Genomic DNA, 26,424 nt, shown 5'->3' with positions numbered 1-26,424 from the left:
CATGACTTAAATCTTCAGGAGCTTGTGCTCACCTGCACAGTGTGAAAGTATAAAAAAGCCAGGATATGCAAATGTAATTACTATTAAGTACTGGTGCTGCTTCCAGTAAACTGCTTCAAGAAAAATAACTCAGGCCTTTAGGAAAGGCAGCTTTTAAAACTGTTTTAAAAGTACTACAATATATTTTAAACCAGCCATTGGCTACATTTGATTTTTCCCAAGTTAGGGTAATGCATGAGATATGGGAGAAATGTGGATAAGTAGAAAAAAAAATCAGTGTGGGAGCAGGGAACTTGCAACTTCTCCAGATTTCCAAATTAAAATATTTAAAATTCCTCAATAAAGATGTACATCGAGCAACATATTCCTTGACTTAAATTGTGCTAGATTCTTCCTTGGTGCTTCTGTGATGTCACTGAGAGTAACTTGTGAACCAGGCTCCAAAGCCAATGGGTGGGTTATACTAAGTACATATCCTGTCTTTTGAGATAGCTAAGGAAACAATGGGGACAAAAAATATTTTTCACTAATTCTATCAATCACTGCTAAAGGGAATAAATAAAATTACTTTGGGGATCATTTTTAAAGTTAGATGTCCAGATGATTTTTCAGCCTGATTTCTCTTAGGTGCAGAGCACCCATCAGTCAAATTTAGACACAGAAGTAATTTACTATTGTTATTAACAATACCAAAAATAACACGACAAGGAGGCACAAACTAAACCTTTGGTATTTGACAACAATTAAAATTTAAGAAAATGAATCTTGAAATACCTTACTGCCTATGATGAAACATACAGGATACTCATAGAGAATAGTACAACAGGTAAAAATACATTGCTCATTGCAGAACACTTATGCTACATTTGATCGTGAATTTGTTCGGTTTTTGGATATTAGGTGCAAAAAAGTGCAAAGAATATTAAATTAACTGTTACAGTACCACATTACAAAAAGTATTTTCTAGGCAACAAAGGCCACTGTTGATATAATATATATTAAGATAAATGTATACATAAAATAGTTTATATATATATATATATATATTCAATATATATATATATGTATCTGTTTCTATATCAGCCTTGCAGAATCATGTTGAAAATTATCTAGGCCACAGAATTTTGTCAGGATATAAATGATGGGAGGGACAAAAACCTCACAGAGGAGAGTTTCTTGTCCTAGTAAAAAAACAATTACTCATCCAGGGCAAATGGTGGAATGAAATTCTTCAAGGCTGCTCTGTATTTATGGTAATGAAAATACAGTCTTAAGCAGGGAGGATCAGTGTTCAGCATTACCAATCCTCTTTGAGAGAAACCATTTCTGCCTAGAGGCCATGAATAACAACCTGAAAAAGGCATTAAAAATTGGGCTGGAGCCTTTTCTTTTTTCCCTTCTTTCTTTCTTTTTTTTTTTCCTCTTATTTGTAAAGATTGTCTGAGAGACTGATTTTTATATTTATGTGCTTGCTTGCTGTGTTCATACACACAGGAGGCAAGGTATAAAGGAGGCAAGGTTGTCTCCTTTTTTGACTTAGATACACCTGTGGTGTTAAGACCAGCCCTGCTAGCTTTTCTGGAGTAGTTAGGACACTTCAAGGTGTTTTTGTCATGTCTTAGAGATTAGTCAGTGGCATGGAGGGACTGGATCTTCAGGAACATATTCTGTGTCAGTGAGGCTAAACCAACTCAAAATGGTTCTTAAGAAGTTTGCCAAAATGACCTTTTCCCTTCATATCTAGATTAATTCTCAAAATTTCTTTCATTATCATAAATCAATCTTCCTTTGGCATTTTTCTCCTGCATGACACTTCTGTAAAACTGTTGATTTGGAAAACACTGCCTCCTCAGTTTTCTTTATATATGTTGCAAAGATACCAAAAGTACCACCACCCAACTTTTTTCTAATTACAGTCCAGCTTTCAAAACCTCAGGCCCAATCATGCTGTCTGTGCTACTCTCTTCACAGAAGAAAGAAAAAAGGAAGAAAGAAAGTAACAACCTGATTTATCTGATTGAGATAAACTGCAGTATTTAGGGATAAATCCACAAAATAATAAGCAATTCTCTTCTAGTTTTTAAAATACCTGACTACAGCCAATAGATTTTTGTGTTTGCTGTCACTGTGTTTTCTAATAAATGAGTTTACTTGCTTATAAAATAGTCACATTTCAATTTCTCTCTCCATAGACTGACAGAAAACACATCTCAAATTCATATTTAGCATATATGCCTAGAGGCATCCAGCCAGCAACCAGAAACTAAATTCCGTGTCTGCTGTGCACTCAGTCAAAATAACTTCAAATAAATATAAGTCTGTCACATTAAATTAAGAATCATAAAAATGTTGTGGGTAACTGCAATATTTGGTCAATTTTGTGAAGAGATAAATCACATTAAATCAATTCCTTTACTTCTGAGAATTTTCTCCTCTGCAGTTTGGCTTGTGTAGAGATGCAATTGCCATTATGAGTGCTGGAAGATTATAACTGCATAGATCCAGTTCTCACACCTGTTTCATGAGATCTGGACTGAAATCCATTGAAGTCAGTAGATCATCCTCATTGGCTCCAGTGGGATTTAAATCAGCCTTTCCTCCGTGCCCAAGGAATGAACTGATTTTCCAGATACTCAAAACATGACAACAGTTTTTTTTTTATGCAACATTCAGTTTGAAGTGTGATTTTGCAAAGTCATAGAGGATTTAGTGCAGTTTAGAGGGAATTTACTACATGAGCTGTATATGACTATTTGCTCTCTCTCAAAAGAATTAGGTGTTAAAAGCTGCAGTGGTTTTGAATTGCTTAAGGGATCTTTTTTTCTGATTTCTTTGCCTATGAAACGATACAGACCCCATCAAAACACTGCTTGAATATGACACTGGATGTATGCCAGAGATAAAACAGGTGAATGAATTTGCTCAAGGAAGGGTTATATTTGACCCGAGCCAACTTCATTCACACATTAACAAATTATTATAATCTGTCATATAAGACTTAGAATAGGAAAGATGTATTTTGATAAAAAAATATGGATACAGTTCATCTGCAGAAGCCAAACCTTCTGTTTATGTGGATGTGAGCTATGACGGAGCTGTGGACACTGATCATGAGGAATCCATTCTCACTCCCTAGGGCGTAAGTGGTGGCTTGGGTGAGGAACAGGATCCCTGGCTATCAAAACTGGTTGCTCGGCCAGGTAGCTGCAAGAAAAGTGTCATTTTAACAAATGTCATCATATCTGGCTGTGCATCATGCTCATTTCAGAGGATGAGAGACTCAAAAAAGAATCCAGGTCACATCTAGATTCTTTCTAGTCTCTGGATGAAAGTCTCTGGTGTCAAAGTCTCCAGCAGAACTAATAACAGAAAGGAAATTCCTGAAGGGAAATTGCTTCTAAAAATGCCTCTGACTCTTTTCACAGGAGTGGGTTTATATCACCAACAGGGATGCTACCTGTGTCTCCTAACTTACATAAACCAGACAGAGCCATGAATCTCTAAGAGACAGTTCTCTGCTGCCTTGACTAAGTTTCCTTGCCCCAACACTCTTGGTGTTTTACTGAAGCCTTGGTATTATATTTTTGCTACCTGTCACAGGACATGTTGAGAAGCCATGTGCTACAGAGTGGGGAAATCAAATGACTTCAGGCACCAACTTATTTTTCTACAGAGATTGCTTTTGTGATGGGCTAAACAGTGCCCCTGCTGATTCTTAAGGCTTCAATATGTATCTTTCTGAGTGCAGAGCAGTGAGAATTTTGTGTGCAGAACACCAACAATGTGTGGCCACAGCAGATCCCAGAGGGAGTCCAAGCCCAGGGACTTGTAGAGATAATCACCCCTACATTTGAAAAATCTGCCAGTAAGCGTCTGTTGAATAACTCAGGAGGGAGCTGCTGGTATGTTGCCACAATTTAGTCCAATTTGCAGGCCAGTTCCAGATTAGTGTTTTAGCAACAGCAGCTTATGTTAAAGATTATTGAATAGGAAATGATTGCTTTAGAAATTTTTGCAAATGATCTCTTCTAAGTAGCTGTAAGCTCTTTATCATAATCTCTGGAAATTTTAAATGTCTAAATGTAATCTTACAATGCCATCAGAGCTTTATGGGAACTGTTGAAAAGGCTCTTTTAAGTGATAGATAAACCCAGGCAACTAGATTTAGACTGTACTAATGATCTTCTACGTGATCTATAGGTGCTGCACTGATTTTCATGATTCTCAGAAGCCCGTAAATGTGAGGGACAAAAACATTCAATATCAAGGAGGAAATTTTGCTGCTTCTTACCTCTACCAGAGGGTGCCAGTGAGTAATTGGTTTACGTGGGTAAGCCAGCATTTCATTCCAATGATCTCTTCCAAGGCCTTCGGCATCAATTCCTGTCCGGCATACTCCAATGACCTCATTGTGCCCTACTCTGAGAATTGTAGAGAGAGAGAAAAGATTTATTTTTAATAAAAAATAGTTTAAATAACGTCTGATATACAATTGTGTTTACTGGTTTAGTGTGGCACAGAATACATGACCAAAGTTTTCACACCATTTATTATAGATATAAGTTTTAATGGTAGTATAGTAATATTAAATTCTGTAATGGTAACATCAAAAATCTCTAGCCATTTCCAGAGAGCTTCTAGCAGCTATAAAAATAGCAATGAAAACATAATCCTTGCCATTAAAAGGTTACAACCCAAAAGACACAAGGATAGAGAAGGATCATAATACACAAATTTATCTGAAGATAAACATGCTTTAATTTTGTGGGAGAGGAAGGTGAAGGAGAATGGTGGGGAATATATTTCCTGCTTCAAATGCTTCAGACATAATTTCATAAACTATTTCCCAGCTCTAGCTGTTGTCATCTTTGGAAATTCAGTCAAAAATGTGAAAGGTAAGAGTCACAGCTGTAATAAGCTATACTTTAACACCTTGTGCTCCTCATGGTACCATAAACTGGTTGAGGAACACCAGAAAGTAATTTTCTGTACCTTGACTCTATGTACCTTAAAATAATGCTTTCCAATTTCCCCTTAGCAAGTCCTGGGAAAGGAGGAGCTGAGGAGGACTGAAAGGGTGCAAGCTGCTGTGCTTCTTCCCTGCTAATGGCACCGTGGTGCCACTCTCATGCCTGACTGAGCAAGTCTTCCTGGCAGAACTTGTAGAACAACCAGAAATCCCATGGCAAGAGAAAACAATCTGAAGGGTGATGTTACTAAATTGGACTTTCACTGTTTATTTGCTCTGCAATCTCAAGAGCTCATTACTAATAGCAGTTGAATGAAGCAGACTTGGCTTGGGCAGGACTCTGTCAGTCACAGTCTTGATCAACCTGCAGTACTTGAGCCACTCTAAGCAGGAGTCTCTTCCTGTCAATTCTCAGTGAAGCCATTGATAATTAGCCTTAGGCATGTTATCAGTGAGGGCTGAACCCAAAAGTTATATATTGAAGGTTTCTTATTGAAAGGTTATTTTCCTGAATGGACCAAAGAATTAATTATGACTTAATTCAATGAGGTAATTAGCATCTAATTCCTTTTTAGTATCTGAAATTTTCTTTAGTTTGAAATACCTGCTATTTAAATAGAAATTAGATGGGTGAGGGACCTTTTTAAGCTAGTAGACACACCTGATTTATAAAGTTTGTATGTAATCCAGCCCCTAGAAATGGACAGAAATGTATGTCAGGGCTAGTGGCCTGAAAGAAAACTGAGCCATATTTCTTCCTCATCTTGGTTATTTATGACACAGATAAAATGCCATGTGCTCTAAAAGATGTGGAAGCTTTACACCTCTTCAGGAAAAGACCCCAAGGCCTTATCTTTTGTGACACTGAAGCTGCTTGTGAGCTCAAGGAAGCAAAAAGTAGTCCCAGGCAGTGGAGGCAGAAAACAGTCCCATGCAGTGATCAGGAGTTGTCTCAATGGTCAGAAAGTGAACCGTGCTTACCTGTCATAATCCATCACTGCAATGGAGAGGCTGACCTGGTCCACGTTCTCTGGAGGGATATCAAAGATGATGGCCTCATTATAAACGGGATTCAGTGTGTTCTTCTTTGTGGTTGTTTTCCTCTTTTTCAGTCTCCGTCCCTCGCACATCAGCGACACTTTGACATACGGATCTGAGTAACAGTCAGTTCATGCATTAGGACTCAAAGCTATTCAAACGTGTAGCATAAGAACAATATTTGTGGTAGGAATGCTGTATTGCTAAGGTAAAAAGTTAGAAAGATTTAAGTGACCCTGGCAAACACTGCTTTCATCGTGTTGTAAATGCAAAGGAAAGGTACAGGCACTCCAAACAGACACACTGGCTGCCGGATCAAAGATGGGCAGTCCATCTAAATAGATATCCATTTTCCTGCTACTTCCATCCCGCAGCCATGCTAGGTACACAAAACCCAAGATCTTATTCATCCCCTTCCTGAACAGACTCTGCCTTGATGTTTAAGAAAAGTAGATTCACCTGATGCACCAGTTATATCCATTGCTTTGAGATTCCGACATTTGATGACTGTCAAAGTCATTCTCCCAGCAGTAGGCAAATAACAAAGGGAAAACATGATCTCACCCAAATCTATGCTTTCCTGAAAAAGAAAAGCAATTAGAAACCTGATGAAACTACCAAAATTCAGTTCAGATCCTACAAAACTGTAATTTTTTTAACATGGAGAGGCTTCTTTTGCAGCCTCAGATGCTTCTGAAGGGGTCACAAGCAATTTTCAAAAATTATTTACATAAAGTACAGGAGGAGTAACAACAAAATCATATTTTAATGAAAAGATCTTCAATTACTAAGCTGAGAAATTAAAACAAAATCAGAGACAAAACTTTCTGGATTCCTGGTCTTTTTGTGTTGAATTCACATGAACAAAAAGGTGCTGAAAATAAAATGTCAAGTTCTGTTCTTGAAAACACTCATACTCCATCATCCCCAATAGACAGAAATCTGATGGAATGTTTAGAACATGCACATTTACATGCCCTTTAGACACAGGGATTTATGTAGGAGAATAATTTCTTCACAGGTATGTGTATAAAAAGCTAATCCTGTCTAAGTGCTTCAAAAAGAAGAACATGCTTGTAAAAGTTGCTCTCTTTACTGCTTTGAGAGGCGTTCTGTTTCAGAAGAAAAGCAAAGTAAAGAAGTAGCACCTACAGCTTTCCTTTCTCAAAAACAACATTTTGGAGGGTAATATACTCAGAAGGATAGAAAGGGTCTATATGAATGTTAATAATCCTCACAAAGAGACAGGTTCTATATCGACACCATGTGCTAAGTACTCATGCATTAGGATGTTGCAGTTTAGATGTAAAAATACTTGAGATGCGTGACCTAAGGAAGAGGTTCTACCAGTTCCTATTTTTTCCTTTTCACAGTTATACAATTATCCTAACACTGCAAAAGCTTAGGCTTTGAGATGTTTGTTGTGTTCTAAAGTCTTCTAAATTTTATATACACTTTTGCTACCTCCCCACCCCTCCAAAAATTGCATATTAAGAACTTAGAATGTGAATTTGTAAGGGGCATGTAAAGAAGCCACTCTGTAAGGCAGTCACTCTCAAGCATGCTCATGTGATCTTAAAGGACTTTTTTTTTTTTTTTTTTTTACTAATATTAGAAAGCTTATTTTTAACATCTCATCTTCAATATTTTTTCTGTTAAACCTACAGTTACCCTGAGAGTACAAATTCACTTGAGAGCTGCTGGATTTATGGTACAGCTTTTCTAGCAGCAGAAGGCAAGCATAACATATTTTTAAGTGAAACATATTAAAATAATGATTACTGTGTAGATGACAAATACATTGTTTACAGTCATAAGACAAGACTGGGCTTCTTGTTCACATTCTTCAGCTGCTTATATGAACAGTTTTATTGATTTCCTTCAGGCTAATACTCTGTCTAAATTGAAACAAGTATTTCACATCTTTTTTTGAGTAAAGATGGACTTAATTGCAGCTTCGGGGTGTGGGTTTTTTGTATTTTGTTTTGTTATTGTTTTTTTCCACCTGAATTGCAGACTAGATTGAAGAATACAGTTTTGGAATAGCTTTAAAGTCTCTGTTGCAGCAGTAATAAAATATTGAGTTTTGTGTAGGTTGGTCAATTCACATATTCAGTCATTTTGCTGGGATTTTGTTTTGACAATTACTAGTTTGATGAGCATGTAAACATGCACTGTGGGCAAATTTCATGCTTGTCAGAATTTCAGATTTCTCAGAATTTCATTCAGTTCACACAGGACAAATACAGCTATTTGACCTGTCCCTTTCTTTTCCACAAAGAGTACAGAATTTTGTGCCACATATTAAGTTACCAAACTCAATTTTCTATTTCAGAAAATAAAAAAAACTTGAACAAATGAATGGTGATTCTTTCCACTCATTAGTTACAGTGGAAAATGATGTCTCGTATTTTACGGTTTGACATATCTGAACACAGAGCTTCTCTTACTGGCATTACTCTCTGAGTTCAGTCTGATCGTTTCTCATATCCATATGATGTTCTCATATCAAACAGATCCCACTCTTTTGTTTGAAAAGAAAATAGAATTCCCTGAATTTCAGTGCTTCAAAGTTATCTAAGGTCTATGTTGAGAGAGGTGACAAAGATGGGTTGGATCACGAAACACCATGGGTAGCCCATAAGATGATCTAATTTTTTCTTCTTCAGAGAAATGGATTGTGTAACTGAATAAAGAAAAAATAATTTTGGAAGATGGGAGTATGAACTTGAGAGTTTTATTATTTCTTTTTGAAGAGAAATTGGATAGACAGTCAAAGATTTGTGTGAACTCAGCTGATAAAGCACAATACAGACAGGACTATGTACTATGACTTAAATACTTTAGAAGAAGCATTGCTCAAAATGCTTCCCAAACTCACTCAGTTGTTACTCTTCAGCACATTATTGAGGGACAGAGAAAAGCAGTTTCTGCTCTGAGTATCTGCCAAGACTGACGATCCTTCTTCATACAGGAGTGTGAATGTGTGAAGTTCTAAAATTTTTTTGAAGAATTAAGATTAAAATTATACTTATATATTGTTTGTTTTATTTAAACTTCTCACGACAGTCTTTTTTAATCATATTGATTATCATGAGTAACATATTTTAAAGTCTCTGGATCCTTAAACATTATCAATCTTAGCAGAGATTTAAATATGTGATTCAATTTAATTTAGAAACTCAGTGCTATGGAAAATTCACAGTTTTCTCACTTTATAATACACTAGATAATTAAGCTGACACAAGTAATCTGACAGGAACCCTTCAATACAAGCAAACCTGAAGAAACTAAGGCCCAGACTGCCCCCAACAATCCCATCTGCATTACAAAACCCAACTCATAAGACACAATTCAGTGGCTGTAATTTGTGCATATTTTAAAATAATCCTCAGGTTGCCTTACTTGTATCACATATTTTCCAAAAATTACACACGACTTAGATAACTCCCATGACACTTCATCTCTTTTATAGACCTATTTTGAGTTTTTCTTTTTCTTCTTGGACTAAATTTGGGTTTCAATTATCAGCTAGCTTTATGGATGCTTGTAATGATTGCCTCCAACTGGCTTCCAATAACAGAAAATTCTAGAAAAACCAGCATTGAGCACAGCTGCACTTATGCAAATGAAAGCATTTGTTGACACTTCATATCTCTTCTCATTTCCCATCTGTATCCACCAGCCATCACACAGTCCTAAGGACCTGAAACAGTGGCCAGCACTCTACCAGCTTCAGTTACTTTCATAGCTACCATTTTACCTCTATCCCATCAATTTTCTGGTATGCTATGTCTTGAATAAAAAAAAACCCAAACCCCAAACAATTATCTCATATGCACATATCAGTTATTCTGATAATTTTTGTGGGTTTTGAGCTACCGAATGCAGATTTTTTTAAAATAGCATAATTCTCATACCGCATTGGTAGCCATGTGAATGAATGTGCTAATAATATTTTCTTTCCCATTACTTCCATTAGGATGGATCCATTAGGATCTGTCCACATTCTCTGCTTTGTGGGCTCTTGGGAAACTAGTCCAGGAATTGGCAGAGTCAGAAATAAAAAGTTCCTTATTCTATTAGTGTCCAGTGGACACTAGTGCTCTCATTTTCACACATATGCCTGTAAAAAATGCAACATTCTACAGAAGCTGTGCTCCTCACTCACAATATGGATAAAAGGAAAGGGATGTGAGGAGAAGTTTGGAGAACTTGCAGGGGAGCATCAATCAAACTGATTGAGGTTTTTGGACTTCTGTTGCTGGAAAAAGCTGTGCTGCCACTTACTCCAATCAGTTTTCTCCGTTGTTTCCACTTAATTCAATAAAAGAGACAACTTTTAACTAGGAACCTTCACAAGTTCAGTGGGGAAGGTGGCCATAGATCCTTCCATGTTCAGGGTAGTTTCTACACACATATCAACCCCCATAATTCTGAAATTGAACAGGAAAAACTGTTTATTGCCTATACTGATAGTCTAGTACCTTTCATATTCTCCCTCCTCTATGCCAACATCTTAACTGATTTCTTATGAGAGCGGGAGTAAAAAGCTTATATGAAGAAAAGGTGCCATTTCTGAGTTACAAATGAACTTCAGACCATTTTTTCACTGATGTTTGTTTCTTCTTCTTTTCCACTAGTTTTTCAAGTTTTGAAATTCAAGCAAAAATCTCAAAACAGCAACTTTCTATGTATTCTTACAATGAACTATGTGTACTGGAACTGGAAAATTTGCATGCTTTTATTGTTACTAGTCTGTCATTAATTTCCATGATTAAAATAACAAGTGTCTGCATAATTAATAGTGCAGTAGAAATTAGATTCCCTCAAAAAATTTCTTGTTGGTACTTTATCATTCTGGTTGTCATAATCTAAAGTAACAATTTTTGTTCTTAATCTCAATTTTAATATCTGGAACTACTTTGCTATTAATTGGAATTGGAATGATGTTTTAAAGACTGCATGTAAGAGTAGCATAACAAAAAAAACTAACCACAGCATGAATTCCATTTTTACTTGCTTTCTAAACAAATTATTTGCAAATTTTATTCTCCTTTTTTCCTGCTATATTTTGAGCAAGTGACAGTAATAAATATTAATAGAAATTTTCTAGCTACCTAAGAAGGTACTCAGGCATTTGCTTTTCTAGACTTTTAGCTGTTTCCTTGAATAACACTGAAAACTCTTTTTCTATATAGTATGCAAATTTAAAGAAAAATGTGTTGGCAGAGCTAGACCTTTGGATTTCTTGAATATTGCAGGAAGAAAATTCCCCCACAGCACAGATTTCTCTTTCTCTGTTTAGAAAGCTATTATATTTATTTTGGCTTTCCAATAAAAGCTACCGACATTAAACTTCAAGAATCAGGGATAAAATATAACAGTGAATGTTGGGAGTTGGATGGAAGGAGAAAGAAAACCTGTCTCCTGAGAAAATTAGCTAAGAATATATTAAGGTATTTCTGGTTTTGATGTATATCAAGAGTTAAAAGAGTGATAGAAAAGAATAGTCTAGAAAGATAGAACAGAAATCTACCAGTCTGTTGTCTCATTTATGCATTTAGAATATGATGGTACCCTTGCTATTATAGAAGTTATTAAAAGTTCTGTGAAGCTCAGACTGGAGAGCTAATTCTACCCCCTCTTGAGGGGACTTTCCTTTGGAAACCTTGTCCCCAGTGCTAATATTTATTTTTGTCTTCTGTTATTCTTTGCATATGAAACCCAGCTCTTTCATTCCTCTCAGCACCAGTTCCTGACTGAGCTGTTGCCCTGGGAAATGAATCAATTAAGTTTGTGTTTGTTCTTGCCTCTGTGGAAGACAGTATGGAAACAGTGGGGCCTGTTGCTCTATAATGGCTGTGTCTTTTGCTTGTGGAGGGCTAATGCCTGTCTGAGCCTGTCGACCTGATTGCTCTGGGTAAGCTCTGCTGCTGATTGCAGCCCTGATGGCAGAGGAAGGACTCTCTGATACTGTAGAATGCCCTCAGTAGTGCCTTGGAAACCTCCTGAGTGCTCATAGAGCTGCTTCCTCTGTACAGAACCATCTGTCCTGTGCACCCGGGGGGTTGTCACCAGGCAGCAAGGAAGCCCATTCCTGCCTCAGAACAGCTGAGAAGAGAGGTGTTTCTGTGAACTGACTGTGAACTGTGAACTAACTGTGACAGGAGAATGAACCAAAATGTGTATGGCCTTCCACAGAAAGATGCTTTTCTGAAGCTGCAGTGCAATGTCTGCAAAGAGACTTTGCAGTGAGAAACTCAGAGAGGTCTCAGGGCACAGCAGGTCAGACAAGTCATGTACCTGCAGCTGCCACAGCCCTGTCTGGATGCAGAGATATTAAAATCCCTTGAGGGAACCATGCCCTTCATTCACCTAATGTTTATTACTTTTAGGGTAGAGTAAAAGTAGCAGTTTACCTCTAGAAAATCAAAACATTCAAATAATTTGTTCTTTCAAATGAAAAGAAATACTAAATAATGATAATAGAACCCTTCCCTGCCTTCAGTAACTGGACAGAAACCCACCCTTTCTCCATTGCCTTTTCTAGTTATCAACCAGACCTAAAGCAGTTCCAAACATAAATGAAGGTCTCCAAAATGTTGCCTCTAAGGACTGATCCAGAGTGGTCTCTCATCTGCTCAGCAGCAGCATTTGTCACATGGATCCCTTCTGTCACTAGCCCTGAGCAGAAATGACAAGTGCCAACAGTTCTTGGCTTAGAAGGAGCTGTTCCCACTACAGAGACGATAAATGTTCCTACACCGACAAGCTCTGAGTGTTTCACACCTGTTTAAGGCTCTGTTAAACCTTTTAGGTGCATTTCCCAAAATATTCATGTAGAGCTTAGCCCACTACTTTGCTGATGATGAAATCTTTCCTCATAGTGCTGCCCTTTGAATGCTAAAAAACAGAACAATCTTTAAAATCCCTCAAGGCTGGGCTACAAAAGCACCTCTGTCAGTTCTCTACCACAATCATCTTACTCAGGGAAAAGTCTAAAACTTTGTCCACTTACAAAACAGGACATATGGAGAAAACAAAGCAAAGATTATGTTCTGGGTGAAATTCAGAGTTGAGCTTAATTTTTGTTTGATGAAGAAATGGGCAGAATCTATTTCCATAACAGAGGCTAACAGCCAGCAGAATTACCTGTGTTATTTCCTGCTCTGGCAAGTGTTTGATATAAATGAACTGAGACAAATGTTAGTGTCCTACTTATTTAAAAATATATATATTTAACCACTTCTCTCTTTCCCAGTGATTAATTATATTCCAGTTGCTTTAGAAACAGCAAACATGCACCACAGACATCATATGATACTATGTCCTTACAAAATCTGCTTTTACATTCCACTTCACAAATGAGCAAACTGCAGCACTGAAATGCCTGGTGTTGGGGAACTAAATAATAATCAAGTTCCATCTGTCTACATGAGATCATTCAAGAGGCTACAAGTACCCAACAATTTGATGACTAAGATTTCCAAGAGAATACCACTGTTGGAAATGGAAATGGCTTCCCTCTAACTTCTGAGCTCAAAGTCTCTTCTGCATAGTTTCCTATAATTGCTTACTCTAACAGACTTCACAGTATACCTCCAGAAAAAAAAAAAAAAAGTCTTTCTGACAGTGACTTGCCAATAGTTTTAGGCAGCAGTATTAGAGGAAATTTCCAAAGCAGGTGATAATTTTTAAAAGTGTTATAGGAACTTAATAAATGTTTACATGAAGAAATTTTTTGGATCACAAGCAGTGGACTTCTTGCCTAGAAAATTTTAAGACATTGAATATTTGAAGTGCTTGTCTGCAATTCCAAAAAAAGGAGTTTTCTTTTTTAAAAGTATGCAGTCTATTTTGATAGTAACAAAACCTCAGAAACGTATGCAAAACTTAAAACTACTTTACAAAAATAGAAGCCTCATGTGTTGATTAAACAATCCATTTGATAATATTTGTTTGCTTCTAATGTTATGAATTAATTTTCTCAAGTGTAGTGAGAATTACAGTATTCCAATATACTGGACAACCTTCACAAGTAGTCTAAAGCTGCCTCTTGACTTTTTTTTTTTTTTAATTTTATAATTAATCAAGTGAGCAGAAGCAAGTGATGGATTATTAATTGAAAAGTCAATCACCCATGTACAAGCAAAATTTGGGGATATATCAGATATCTAGGATACTTTTCTTACTCTACTGATTTTGGTCTAATTTACGTTAATGATCTAATACTAAGAAAGTAATATACTTCAGCCCTTAAAACAGGCACAAGTTACATATTATAAACCATGGTACGTTATCAACACCATATATAACAGAGCAACAATGGTCTGAATGAAAAAATAAAGGTAAAAATCCAAACTATAAAATGTGAATAAATATCAGCTTCTGAAAACAATGAGAAGAAAAATGAGTGTGTGTGGGCTAATCCTGCACTTCCATAGAATAATTTCAAATTATGACTAGGAGCAAAGTCTATTAAAACTGTCAGTGTCACTGAGTTTAGAGCCAGAGTCACTGGGTTTAGAGCCAAAAGGACTCAGTGCGACCATCCAGTCTGATTTTCCCAGACTGCATTTCCTGTACCAAATAAAGACTCTTTATGGTTGTGCAAGAAAATATTTTAAAAAATTATGTTAGCTACTGACAAAGAGTTATTGCATAACAAAGAATCTCCTGCTCTCCTGTGGCAATTTCCTTCACAGGCAAAATGTTGCAATCCATTTTCTTGGTAAATCTCACTAGTAGTGTTTAAGACTGCAGAGTTTGGTGTCATAAGAATAGATTCTCTTCACACTGGTAATAGGAATTGTTTTTATCCTCATTTTAACTTCTGAGTAGAAAATTCTTGACTGTGGAAGAGATGTAAAAGATTCACAGCTGAGGAGAGGCTGCTTCCACTGTTTTTTAAGTTTTGGACTAATTCTTTGATCTATCCCTTCTCTTATTTTCCACATCTACCATTTAGCAACAGCATGAGCAGAACACTGGATGTAGGAATCATGTCTGAACAGAGACAAAAAGCTTCTCAGAACATACAACAAAACAGAGCAAAAGTGAAGAAGTAAAAAGCATGAGAGAAATATATTTGCAGAATGGCATCTTGGTTCCTGGGGTCTACTGTGCGGGTATGGCCTCTTCCACTCACACACCCTGCAAAGATTTCTAGGAACACCAAAGAATGTTTGCTTGGATTAGAATTATTTTCCACCAATTGTAGAACCAGCTGAATCTTTCAAGGCTTATCAAAGTTCAGTTGACTCTGGCCAACATTAATAATTTACCTGTTAGTTAGTGACTTTAGTAAACTTCATATCTGGTGTTAAAGACAGTAAGTCCTCACTAATTAACACCTCACACAACATTTAATCCTGTGAAGGTTTGGCTCTCTCAATTTACAGTTTCTGAAATGGCAGAACCTGTATTACTTCTTCATAAAACTGCTCAAATTAAACACAAGGCAGCACACTGCACATACAGTTACTGGACATCGTCTAGGAAGGCTTCATTTTTCCTGGAGAAAAAAATCAATTGCCAGTTTCTTACATAATTTTCTGAGAATAGGGTAAGTATTGCGAAAGCTGATGAGGTTACCCAATGCTAGAAGATATCTCAATTTTATGTGCTTACTGCTGATGGTTTAAGTGAAGACAACCTTTTCATACACATGCAGTACTTTAAACTATACGATCAAAAGGCTGAAATCCAAAAACCTCATGCTTCCTCTTAAACTTGACAGAGATGAAAACACCAGTAGAGTAAGTTAGGCACTAAAATTGCATGCACTAACCATTAATGAGGAAGAAACTTGAATTAGGGTCCAGTACCAAGATTAGCAACCATTTTCATCCATGTGTGTATTAGTATCAATCCCAAATGCATGATCTGATATGGCATTTCAATCTGCTCAAAACCAGTTATGAGCAGTCTAGAGATTCTTATTTGCTGAAACCATTCTAGTTATCAGTTAAAAATCTCACATATACACCTGCTGACCAGTGAGCTTTTAAATAATTACTCAAGTATTAAACACAATGTCAAAGCTAGAAGAAATTTTTTAAAATGTTTACTTGGACTATTATTCCAAGACCTTAAACACAGATTCCATTTTAAGCTTGAGAACACAATTCTTAAAATTACCTTAAATCTGAATTTGATCAAACTAAGCATACAGAGATTCAGATTTCCTGAGGTGAACAGCTGAAGGCTGTTCAGAGCAGTTTGGTAGACCCAGCAGTTGAAATAAATAGCTGCTCTTGTGAATTCACATTTGAAAACTGCCTCCACTATTCTACACTCTCTGGTATTTCTCCTTTCCCAGGGATCACAGTGCTCATGCTGAAATTGGTGAGGCCATTATCAGTGCTCCTCGTCCTTCTAATCATGCAGACCTAGAGCTGTCTGTCTGGCAGGTATGAACACCGTGAAAGTGTTTGGTGACAAAGGCATGGGAAGTCTCTGGCTGCAGAGAAGGGATGGTGTGAAGCTTCTGTCATTTATGTGTAGCAATGGTCTGTCCTCTGTTCATCCCCGTGCAGAAATCCAGCCCATGCCAAAGCCCTGGCATGAGTCACACGGTTTGGATACACTCACAGAACCAGGGATGGGAAAACTTCTATACAAATAGCATGCTAGTTAAAAAGAAACTGAAACCAAATCCAAAACCAAAACAGACACCCTACACCTCACTATTTTAACAGGTTTTTATTTTTTTTATTTATTTATTTTTTTTTCCCACTTCAAATCCCAGCCAGAGGTGATGAGTTTGGAAATCAAGGTTAATAAAGCAATGTCTGGAGACTGCTGTTCTCTGATAGCCTGTCATTCATCCTGTCACCTGTGCACATCCTTTCCTTGCTTGCAGTAATAAACAAATTAATTTCTGTTTCCTAATTATTTTTGCTTGTGCCTCTTGAGTTTTCCTAGCAACCAGCAGCAATGCAGATACAACTACTGGGGACCCTAAGCACAGTGCTTTCAGAAAAAACATTTTACACTTGAAGCACTTTCAGCCTCTTTTCCTTACCAAGATTTTTAACCTATGGAAATTTCCTAAAAAGAGCAGGATAAGATGGGGCCCTTTTTCTTAACAGATGGTCATTTTGCAGGACAAGGTGTTTTGCTAACAGGAAAATATTATTAGGTCTGGCTAAGCAATGACTTGAATGATGTAGCATTTCATTAATAAATGTAATTTATATACACACAGTGAGCCATAAAGATGACAGTATGCTCCCAGAAGATTTTTTGGTAATTAAATTTTATATCTTCCCAAGTATTATTCTCTGTGTTCAAAGGCAAATATTGATAATCCCTCTTTTTATTTTTTTTTATTTTGGACTCCGCTGATAAACAGGGTACACTGCCAAAAACTCCAAAAGAGAAATGAAAATATGATGTTAATGCTTCTGTAACACATTACTTACTGTGGTGGCACAGTGGATGTCTTTCCATACATTGGCTTCCCTGGAGAGATCTGAGACTTCAAAAAGGTTATCAAGAATAACTTCCCCAATCATGTCATGTCTAGAAAATCTGTCAAAATCATAAACACTGAAATGCAATTTCCTGTTGCTGAGTTGATCATAGGCTACAGGAAACTGAAAGGTTTCATCAAAGACAGGATTTAATGTCTTTCTGTGAACTCGTGTCTGAAACTTCTTTTTCCTATCTGGAAGCAGATAAATCTTAACGTAGGGGTCAGATGTTCCTGTGAAGTCTTTAGCAGGCAGATCTAAGGCTTTGACAATTGTGACAGCCAGAAGTTCATTCTCATAATCATACCGGAGAGTGAAGTTAAGTTTTCCACATGTTTTCACATCTTCTTGTTGCCCATCAGAATCCACAGACTTTTGTTTGTAGAGTTCTGGTTTTATTCTCCCAATGCTGGTTGTGGTCTCTCCCCTTTGCAAAACCGGGTCTGTCCCCATGTTAAAATCAACACTGGACACTTGCATCTGCCTTGGCAAGTGCCTCCTGAAAGAATTGTGCCTGCACACACACACACACACACAGACACACACACACAAAACAAGCCATGGTTATTTCTCTGAGAAAAGATCATCTCTCAATAGAAAATATAAGAACAAATTAGTGAGGGCTCCTCTCTTTGAAAGAATTTAAAAATAATCCACTCCACACCCCCTTCAGTGTTTTGCAAGTGTTAGAGCATCCTTGAGAGGAAATGATCATTCAGAATTAATTTCGTGGTCCAGGGGACACCCACTGTTCCAGAAATAAATACATTTATAACTTTGCTTTCAGACTCTTTCAGACTATGCAGCTGAAACTGAATTCATGTTCTTTCACAGAACAAGTTGGCAGTTCCAACATTGCATGATCATACTTTGCTAGGACCTGAGTAAAGTATGGTCACACAGAAAAGGAAATGCACTTGTGGAATTTTCATCAGTACTTTCTGGTTTTTGGAGGTATTCCGTGGTGGTTTTTGAACTAAATATTTACCAGCCTTCACACTGATGATGGTGCCTGAAAGGGAAATGCAGAGCTGTGTCTGGAGGTTTTTAGCATAGTGCTTTGCCGTCCTACAAAATTTTATATTCACCTGTTTGGTATCTGCTACACTGAGGTGCAGGCTGCCTTCTCCAAAAGCACTGGGACTATTTTGTTCTGTCTGCAATGCATTTCTGTCAACAATTTTCTGCCATTGTTTTTTTCCCTTTTGTTCTCATGGTCTGCTGTGCAGTGTATTAAAAAGCTGATTCCTGTACCACTAGCAAGAAACAGTATGTTAAATTCCTTGCAATTCTGAATACAATGTTGCATAAACATATGTATTTATGGGCTTATCTTGGCTCATAATGGCTTGGCTCATCTTGGCTCCGAATGGAAAGTTGCCCCGTTCCTACTAAGAGTGAAATCAAACCCCTGGCATACAACCTTAGAGTATTATAAAAATACTGGTTTAAAAAGCTTCACAGCATTTATCATCAGCAGATGCCATTATGAATACACTATCCAGTTTGTTTTGTAGGCATTTTCACATTTCCACGGTACTTCCCTACCCCAACAATGTGTGCTGCAGAAGATTACCACTTCCTCCTGTGGGCACACTTAGTTGCCATTAAAGAACAATCCAATTGTCAGAATTTCCTCTGCTTTTTGCCATCAATTGCTTATTAATGCCACATGTACCCTTGCCTTATTGCTTGGTTTCTCTGTGGTGTGTTCTGAAAACAAGAGGTGTCACAGCTGCCTGTTTCCTTCTTTAAATCAGAAATGCAAATTGTCCATTTGAAAGCAACCAGGACTCATTTCATAGATATTATTTGTATTTTTGCTGTAAGTGAAGAGATTGCAGAAGGCATGAAGCACAAAACTACAGCAGTTCAGCTGAGCAGAGATACAAGAGGGTAATTTGCAGCTATTAAATAATAGACAAGAATGTTTTCTCTTTCAGCTGTTTCAGTCCTGCTAGGTGCACAGAGCAGTCCTAGCTCAACACAAGAACAGGGCAGGGAGACCTTCATAGCCTAGACTTTAAGCAGCTCAAACAAATCCAGGTGTTTGGATATCAAATTTAGATGTACAATACGCCCATCTTGTAACACACTTTGCCTTTCTTTCTTTCTTTACAGATCAACAAATTGAAAGATTTTCTTCTCTCTTAAATGTTAAAACTCCCTGAATTCATAGTGTCTAATGTCCGTTTTGGAATGGAGTGAGGAATGAAAAGGCCCTGACTGGTTAGAAAAGTAGAATATTGTCCTCAGGGAGTTTCACAACTGTTTGTGTGCTGTTGCTCTCCAAGAAGTGCAACCTCATGGGTGTGCCAAAACATGGGGAAGAAGCTGAACTCCACCCAAAATGTAGTGCAATAAAATCCTGGGCAGGCAGCCGTTTAGGCACTATATTTCTAGAATCTTTTACCCATAGTGAGGTCCAAGAAGACCTGTGTTACTGCTACTTCTGTCAATGCTAAGGAAACCTGAGCAGAGAGGCCTTACTGAGTGTACTACTGTACTACCGAGATACCCAGACGGGCACAGAGTCATAGAATAATTGAGCTGGAGAGGACCATCCAGTTTCAATCCCCCTGCCATGGGGGTATTGCATGCAAACCCTGTTGTACACAAGTTACTAGAACTGCCTTTGCAGGGGAAGCAGTAAGGCTGATTGTACAACATCAGTTTGAGCAAAACCAGGTACATGACAAATTCTCTGTTCTTCAACTTTTCTTGCATTTTTGACAATCTGGATTAATGTGAGCAAAAGCAATATATAAGACCCCAAATCTATGATTTCTAAAGTACCAGCTTTTTTTTAAACTTTCAGACTTCTTGCACTTCAGATCCTCTACTGAATTGTTGTGAGATGTCACTAAGTAAAAGAATGCATTTGTAAAAAAGAATGCATTTGTATGGCTCTTCCCTGTGGAAATCAGCAGCACTTTTGCTCTAGTAGGCCAAAGTCCTAATTATACAGTGCCTAGTATCTGTTCTGAGTCACAGCATTTCACCAAGACAGCTAATTGGTCTGTTAATTATTAAGATGTTTCATTGTTGTCATGGCAACATATTTATCTTCCTTTGTTCTGCATTAACAAAGGGATTAATGACTATGATAATGAAATACAAGGATGTCAGAAAACCAGGTTGTTAAAATGTGGCAGAGCTACCAACATCTGCAAATCCAGGTACTTCAATCTCTACTGGCTCTTATGTGCAGCACTCTGTAGGAGACTTGCCTTCCATAACAGAACAAATGCAATTCGAGTGATAGCAAAGTATGTAAATCTAATATAAAACTGTAATTTCGTGGGCATAATGACACTATGAAGCTGATTTCTAGCTCAGTAAGACTGCCACATCTTTGAAAAAAGGGAAGGATAGGATGCTGATTTATGCTATGATTTGAGATTTATGAGGGGTGACTCGGGTCTAACTTTTCCTAGGTGACATTAGAGCAATCTTTTGGTCCAAATCCAGAAAAGGGCATGATCACTGGTGGTATTTAAACAGAATAAAACCTCCTCTCTTCTTGCAAGCACTAAAATCAACAGATATGTTTGTTTTTCTTTAACCTTAACAAACCCAAGCACCCCACTTTTGCCTTTGTACCTCTTGGGAACTGACTGGCTCAACATGTTCCTCTCCAGCTGATGCTAAATAGCAAAATGCATGTTCTTGGAAAATACAGGTTTGAAGAGTGGATTTTCATAGAAGCAATAAACTACATTGCAAAATAATATCATGAAGTATGGGAAAGAGTGGTTCTCAATAACACGGAGCAAAATTATTTGCAAATGAGCATCACTGCTGCAGTTCTTCTGCTGTAGTGTATTGGTTAATTGGTGTCAAGGACTAAAAAGCTTTTAACAAACAGATCTTTTCATATTATCAGGGACTATGAAAAATATGTAGTTATGACTAAACAGAAATGTAAAATTTTCCCATTCTAAAATGTCTCTGTGTTAAATGTACAGTTTAAAAATGTGATCAGGCACATTTGATTGTTGCTTCGATTGGCTTATTAAAATCCTCACGCTTCAATTACAATGATTTAATACAATTTCATTTATTTAATTAAGAGCTGATGGCTGCATGAACCCATCATAGGACTGGTTACAACCCTTTAATTTGCCTCAGCTTAGGTGAGATCAGTGTACAGGAGACAATCCAGACAGCAAACATTTCTCTAAGATCCTTTGTCAATGGAATACATTTAGGAGAGGCTGCATCTGAATCCCTCGGGGCTCCTGAGGACAACAAAACAGTGTAGCATTGAAGATGGTGCAAGAGGAGTTGTGCTCCCTCTGCATCTGCCATTAGCGCCTTTTTATTTGGAGGCCCCCAGTCAAAGACACCAGAGTCAGGTTTCAGTCATTTTGCTGGTACACTGTTGCCAGCTGAGGTTAATTCACAATAAGGAATAATTCAGAAACCTGGTCTAAATGTCCAGCCTTATTCTCATACGTGATATTCTTGGCAGCAGCAATTCATATGGGCTCTTAAATTAGAATTCCCCCTAAGACAGGAAGGGTGTAGATAAAATGCATTTACAAACAGGAAGATCACCATTTCTGGGCAGTTTTTAAGGCACGTGTCATTCTAAATATGTTTTGTAAAAGGATGAAGAATTTTTCACCAAACTCAAAAAGAAGGCGATGTTTCCAAGCACCCTGCTACTGACTGGCTGTGCTGGGACAATCAGTTACTCAAAGTACAGGAACTGTCCCTTTCAGAGAAGATTTAACCCTGATAATCTTGACAAGATAAAAAGAAACCTCCCTTACAAGGTTGCAGAAAGACTGGTATTGAAAGGAGATTTCACTTTTTTAAAAGTGTCCTTGGCTTCACAAATATTTTGTATTCATTTAGATCCCAATCCAAATCACTCTAGAGACCTGTGAGAATATTTTCACAGCCTGAAGTAGATCTGGAGCATATCCCTGGAACTTCTCTCTTCCCCTAGAGTGCCACTGGGACTATTCAAGTTCATTTGCCAGCCAGTTATTTCTTCTGTCTATTTAGGAGGACAGACAGTCTGAATACTTGGATTTGATGGATAAAACTCTTTCAGTTAATATCCTTTTAGGAAGCAGTGAGCTGGGTAATGGGCTTGTCACGCTAAACTGTACCAATTTTTGTTCCTCTGTGTTTAGTGTGAGAGTTACAAGTTCAGAATTATCCAAGTCTTGTGGGAATGTTCCTCAGTGTGGTTTGCATACTGTGCTCCTGTTCTGAGCAGATGGATACAGTAGCAGGAATCAGGCATAGTCAGGGTAATGTGGTTTAAAGCCAGCTGGACAGTCTCATAATTCAGGAGATGCTTTGGCTGCTAAAGTCAGTCAGACCTCCTCTGGCTGCAGTGGTCTCATTTTGGGAGCTTCCTGTGGCTTCTTGTTGGCTGTTCTCTGAGATCGGAATAGCTGAGAAAAAGCACTTGAGCACTCACTGCCACAACAAGTGCACTAAGCTGGCCAAACACTGTCTTTAGGTGTCTCAGGGGGCCAGCAAAGTGTGTGCCCACTCAGTGTAAAGAACGTGTCTTCGCCTCCTTCTGCCTCTAATTATTGTGAATGTGAGCCTTTATTTTTTTGTTTGTTTCTTTGGGTTTGGTGGGTTTTTTCATTTGGTTGGTTTTGGGATTTTTTTTTTTTTAAAAAATTTTTTTTTTTTTTTAATTGGTAACATGTGTTTCCTTAGCAAAAGGCATTTTGAGCAAAAAGCTACTTCCTACACAGTATCTGTACTGTAACTTATGGCATTACACAATACTTCAAGTGCCTCTTTTCGCCTTAATTTTCCCAATCTTTGCTTGTAAAACAATCCCTTTTCAATTTCAGGATTTGATCTTTGCAGTTAATTGTTTGTTTCCATGCATTAAATTTGCTTACAATGTTTGAAGAAATCCCGTTTGAATCTATAGGTCCCTGCACGTCCTCACTGCTTTTCAATATAAAGTGGCACCTAATGCAACATTAAAGTTTGTGTCCTCCACTTTAATACTAAAGAAACTACTAAGGAATGCTGTGTGCTTGTCGTTTATTTATAGGCTTACATGGAATCTAGACAGCTTTAACATCAGCCCATAAGGATCTGTATTTTTAGACTGGAATTTTAATTCCTTTGTAATCAGCAAACCATGTATTCAGGAAATGTGCCATCAAAAATGAGTCTATCATTTATTTCGTTGAGACAGAATCTTTCATCTTGAAAACAACTGATACATCTATAAAAAAAGATCTCTGTGAAAATCTAGATTTGCGGTTCTTTAAAAAAACACTGAAATATGTTTTTCTGTAATCAAAACCCAAAAGGGAAATGCTTAAAGTAGCAGCATCTATCTTTACAAAGTAGTAGAAGATGTAGATTTCACTTTCATATGTTAAAATGATTATGTAACTGAAGGGACACTAAATATTTCAGAATATTCTGTCCAAAGAACAATGTGGCTTCACATTCACATGGCTGACATTTCACCCGTAACTGATAAGAAACCTGTGAAGAATCCAGGATCCTGGGAATGTTCAGCAGTGTGCCTGGGAAAGGTGCCACAAACGCGGGTGCCTTTGACTTACCTTGATGAGGACGTGGGCTCGGTGATCTGCCTCTGCATCCGAGCATGTCTGATCAGGTGCTCTTTCAGCGCGTTCTGGACCTCTGCTGGTATATCAGGTGAAGTGTGGCTGATTTTCAGCGCAGCTTCCAGTACCTTGGTCGTGGCTTTCCCATTTTCTTTAACTTCCTTTTTCTCGCTGTTCTCCAAAACCTCCGTAGGAGCGCTGGAGTTGCTCTGCGGGACATTACTGGCGTTGGAGGTGAGAGGTTTGCTCCTCCAGCAGGGCCAGCACAGCTTCCAAAAGACAAAAAGCGAGACTACCAGCAAGGCGAGCCCGCAGAAACTGACGACGACTGCTAAGAGACTGACTGAGACGTCTGCAAGGAATTAGAAAGCAAAAATCATCGTGACAGACACACATGCAGAGAAAAATAAAATAAGTTAAAATATGATATGGGCAAGGAGATAGAAGCTTTTTAAAAATTTATGTTTGTGTAGAGCTTTAAAGAAAGCTTTAAAGCTTTCTATTTAAGATTGTGAGGTTTTGGTGTTTTTGTTGTTGTTTTTCTTTTTGATATCTAAGCCTGTACCTCTTAGATGTTATTATTTTCTAATATCTGCTTCACAAACATTCCTTTAATTGTTCAGGCCAAGGGCCAGTATGTGTACCACTCACCACATACTCAGACATCCTTCTCAGGAAGTTTCCTTCCCAGGAAGTAAGGAAACAATCCCCAAAACTCCCAGCCATTGTTGGCTAAGGACTTTGAGGTCAGTAGGTGAAAGAAATATTGACCTACTTTGCTAAAGCAAAGTTATTACAATCGAACAACAAATATCCTCACTGAGATTTAAAGCAAACACATGAGAATTCTGTTCCCAAATCTAGATTTCTAATTTTGAAAACAAGCACATATGTAGACAGCCTTCTCCTTATGAGTAATGTACACATCCCTTTACTTACCAGCTTCATGTGGAAGACACAGCTCCTGAAAACATCAACACCTTTAATTCCAGTCAGGAAGGCTGATGTTGATGCTTAATTCTTTAGAATATATATTTAGAACATCAAGAACACATTGACGAAAAAGTTAAGCCACGGTTAACATTTTCTATCAGTACACATGACTCTACGTGCCAACTTCTTCAGAAACATTTTAAAATCTAGCATTTAGGCATAGATAGGTAAAAGATAAAGTCTATCATAATAAATAAGAGATTTCTATGGTTAAATTGTCAGCTCTGGACCAAGACTGTGTCGGATCAAGATAACACAGATGTATTTGTATCTAAAATTCTGCTGTGAAAATGCAACTGGCTTCAGAGAACACAGTGAAATGCCCTAAGCTTTACAGAGATCATGCTGTACACTGGCCTGCTCCTGCTGCCCTGTATTTGACTTTTGCTGCCAAAACTGCTTAGAATATTCAATAGTCTGGCTAAAGATAGGAGAACAGATTTCATACCAACAAAATTCCATGGACACACTTTTGATTTAGGGTATGGTGGATCACCAGGATAGCCAGTTAAGCCTTAATTGTGAGTTTTATTCTATGTGACATGCTTCCATTTGATTTTTCCAGTATCCTGTAGCATTATAACCAAAATATCCCATTCCTTTTCAAAAGAGCCTTTTATATGTCTTAAAATTATTCACTAAACCCTGCTTAAATATCCCTCAGGCAAGGGCTTCTGCTCGTTGTTACAAGTTTTGACAGTTTAACAGCTAATACTTTGTATCCATAACTCCAGGCTACAGGCCACTAAACTGAATCACTGGAAAAGTGCAAAAAGGGTTTGAGTATATTTTTATAGATTTTCATACGAGCAAAAAGGTATGGATTAGCTCCGTGAAACAGTATGTACCTCACTAGCCCTTATGAGAATTGAAGATACAAAGATGGAGCAGAATGGTGAAGATAGAAAGCTGAAGATCAAAATTTGGGAATGTTTTCTTTATTAATATATTATATGCAGATGCATCTCTCAGTAGTAAACACTGAACTTATAGACCACTCCTCATGAAAATTCATGAGAAAAGCAAAACATATAGAAAATGTTGTAGTCGGGCGATCATACCCTCCCAGCCAATTCCTAGCCATGGATAAGAAATTAGAATAGGAAAATGATCATTCTTAGTGGGTGGTTTGGATGCGGCCCTTCTGTTTCAGCAGATGACAGACATTAATAGCAAGGAGAGAGGCTCTTGCATGACCTCAGTTCCAGGGAATGGTCTGTAGTGGGTTGATTGACAGATGCCAGAGGCCCGTCAAAGCTGTTCTTCAGGCCCCTCCTCAGATGGACAGGGGACAGACCATAACAAAAATGCTTGTGGGTCAAGATAAGGACAGGGAGAAACTGCTCAGCAATTACTGTCATGGACAAAACAG

The 26,424-nt window shown here is 37.7% G+C and overlaps 1 protein-coding gene across 2 annotated transcripts in view; it reads right to left on the bottom strand.

The window, feature by feature from the left end:
• Positions 1-3,132: 3,132 nt before the first annotated feature.
• The window catches only part of SYT10 (synaptotagmin 10), a gene marked incomplete at its 3' end in the record, with an annotated part of 33,699 nt that continues 10,407 nt past the window's right edge, over positions 3,133-26,424 (bottom strand). For both annotated transcript variants that reach the window (XM_083858794.1, XM_083858795.1), the window contains exons 2-7: positions 24,054-24,411; positions 17,437-18,001; positions 6,467-6,587; positions 5,951-6,122; positions 4,292-4,421; positions 3,133-3,204 (exon numbers count right to left, since the gene is read on the bottom strand). In XM_083858794.1, coding sequence (XP_083714920.1) covers positions 3,133-3,204; positions 4,292-4,421; positions 5,951-6,122; positions 6,467-6,587; positions 17,437-18,001; positions 24,054-24,411 — 1,418 coding nt within the window. The remainder of the gene's footprint in view (positions 3,205-4,291; positions 4,422-5,950; positions 6,123-6,466; positions 6,588-17,436; positions 18,002-24,053; positions 24,412-26,424) is intronic.

Source organism: Zosterops lateralis (assembly GCF_965231275.1).
Source record: "Zosterops lateralis genome assembly, chromosome: 4".
Taxonomy (NCBI): Eukaryota; Metazoa; Chordata; class Aves; order Passeriformes; family Zosteropidae; genus Zosterops; species Zosterops lateralis.
This window is presented reverse-complemented; position numbering and strand designations above follow the sequence as displayed.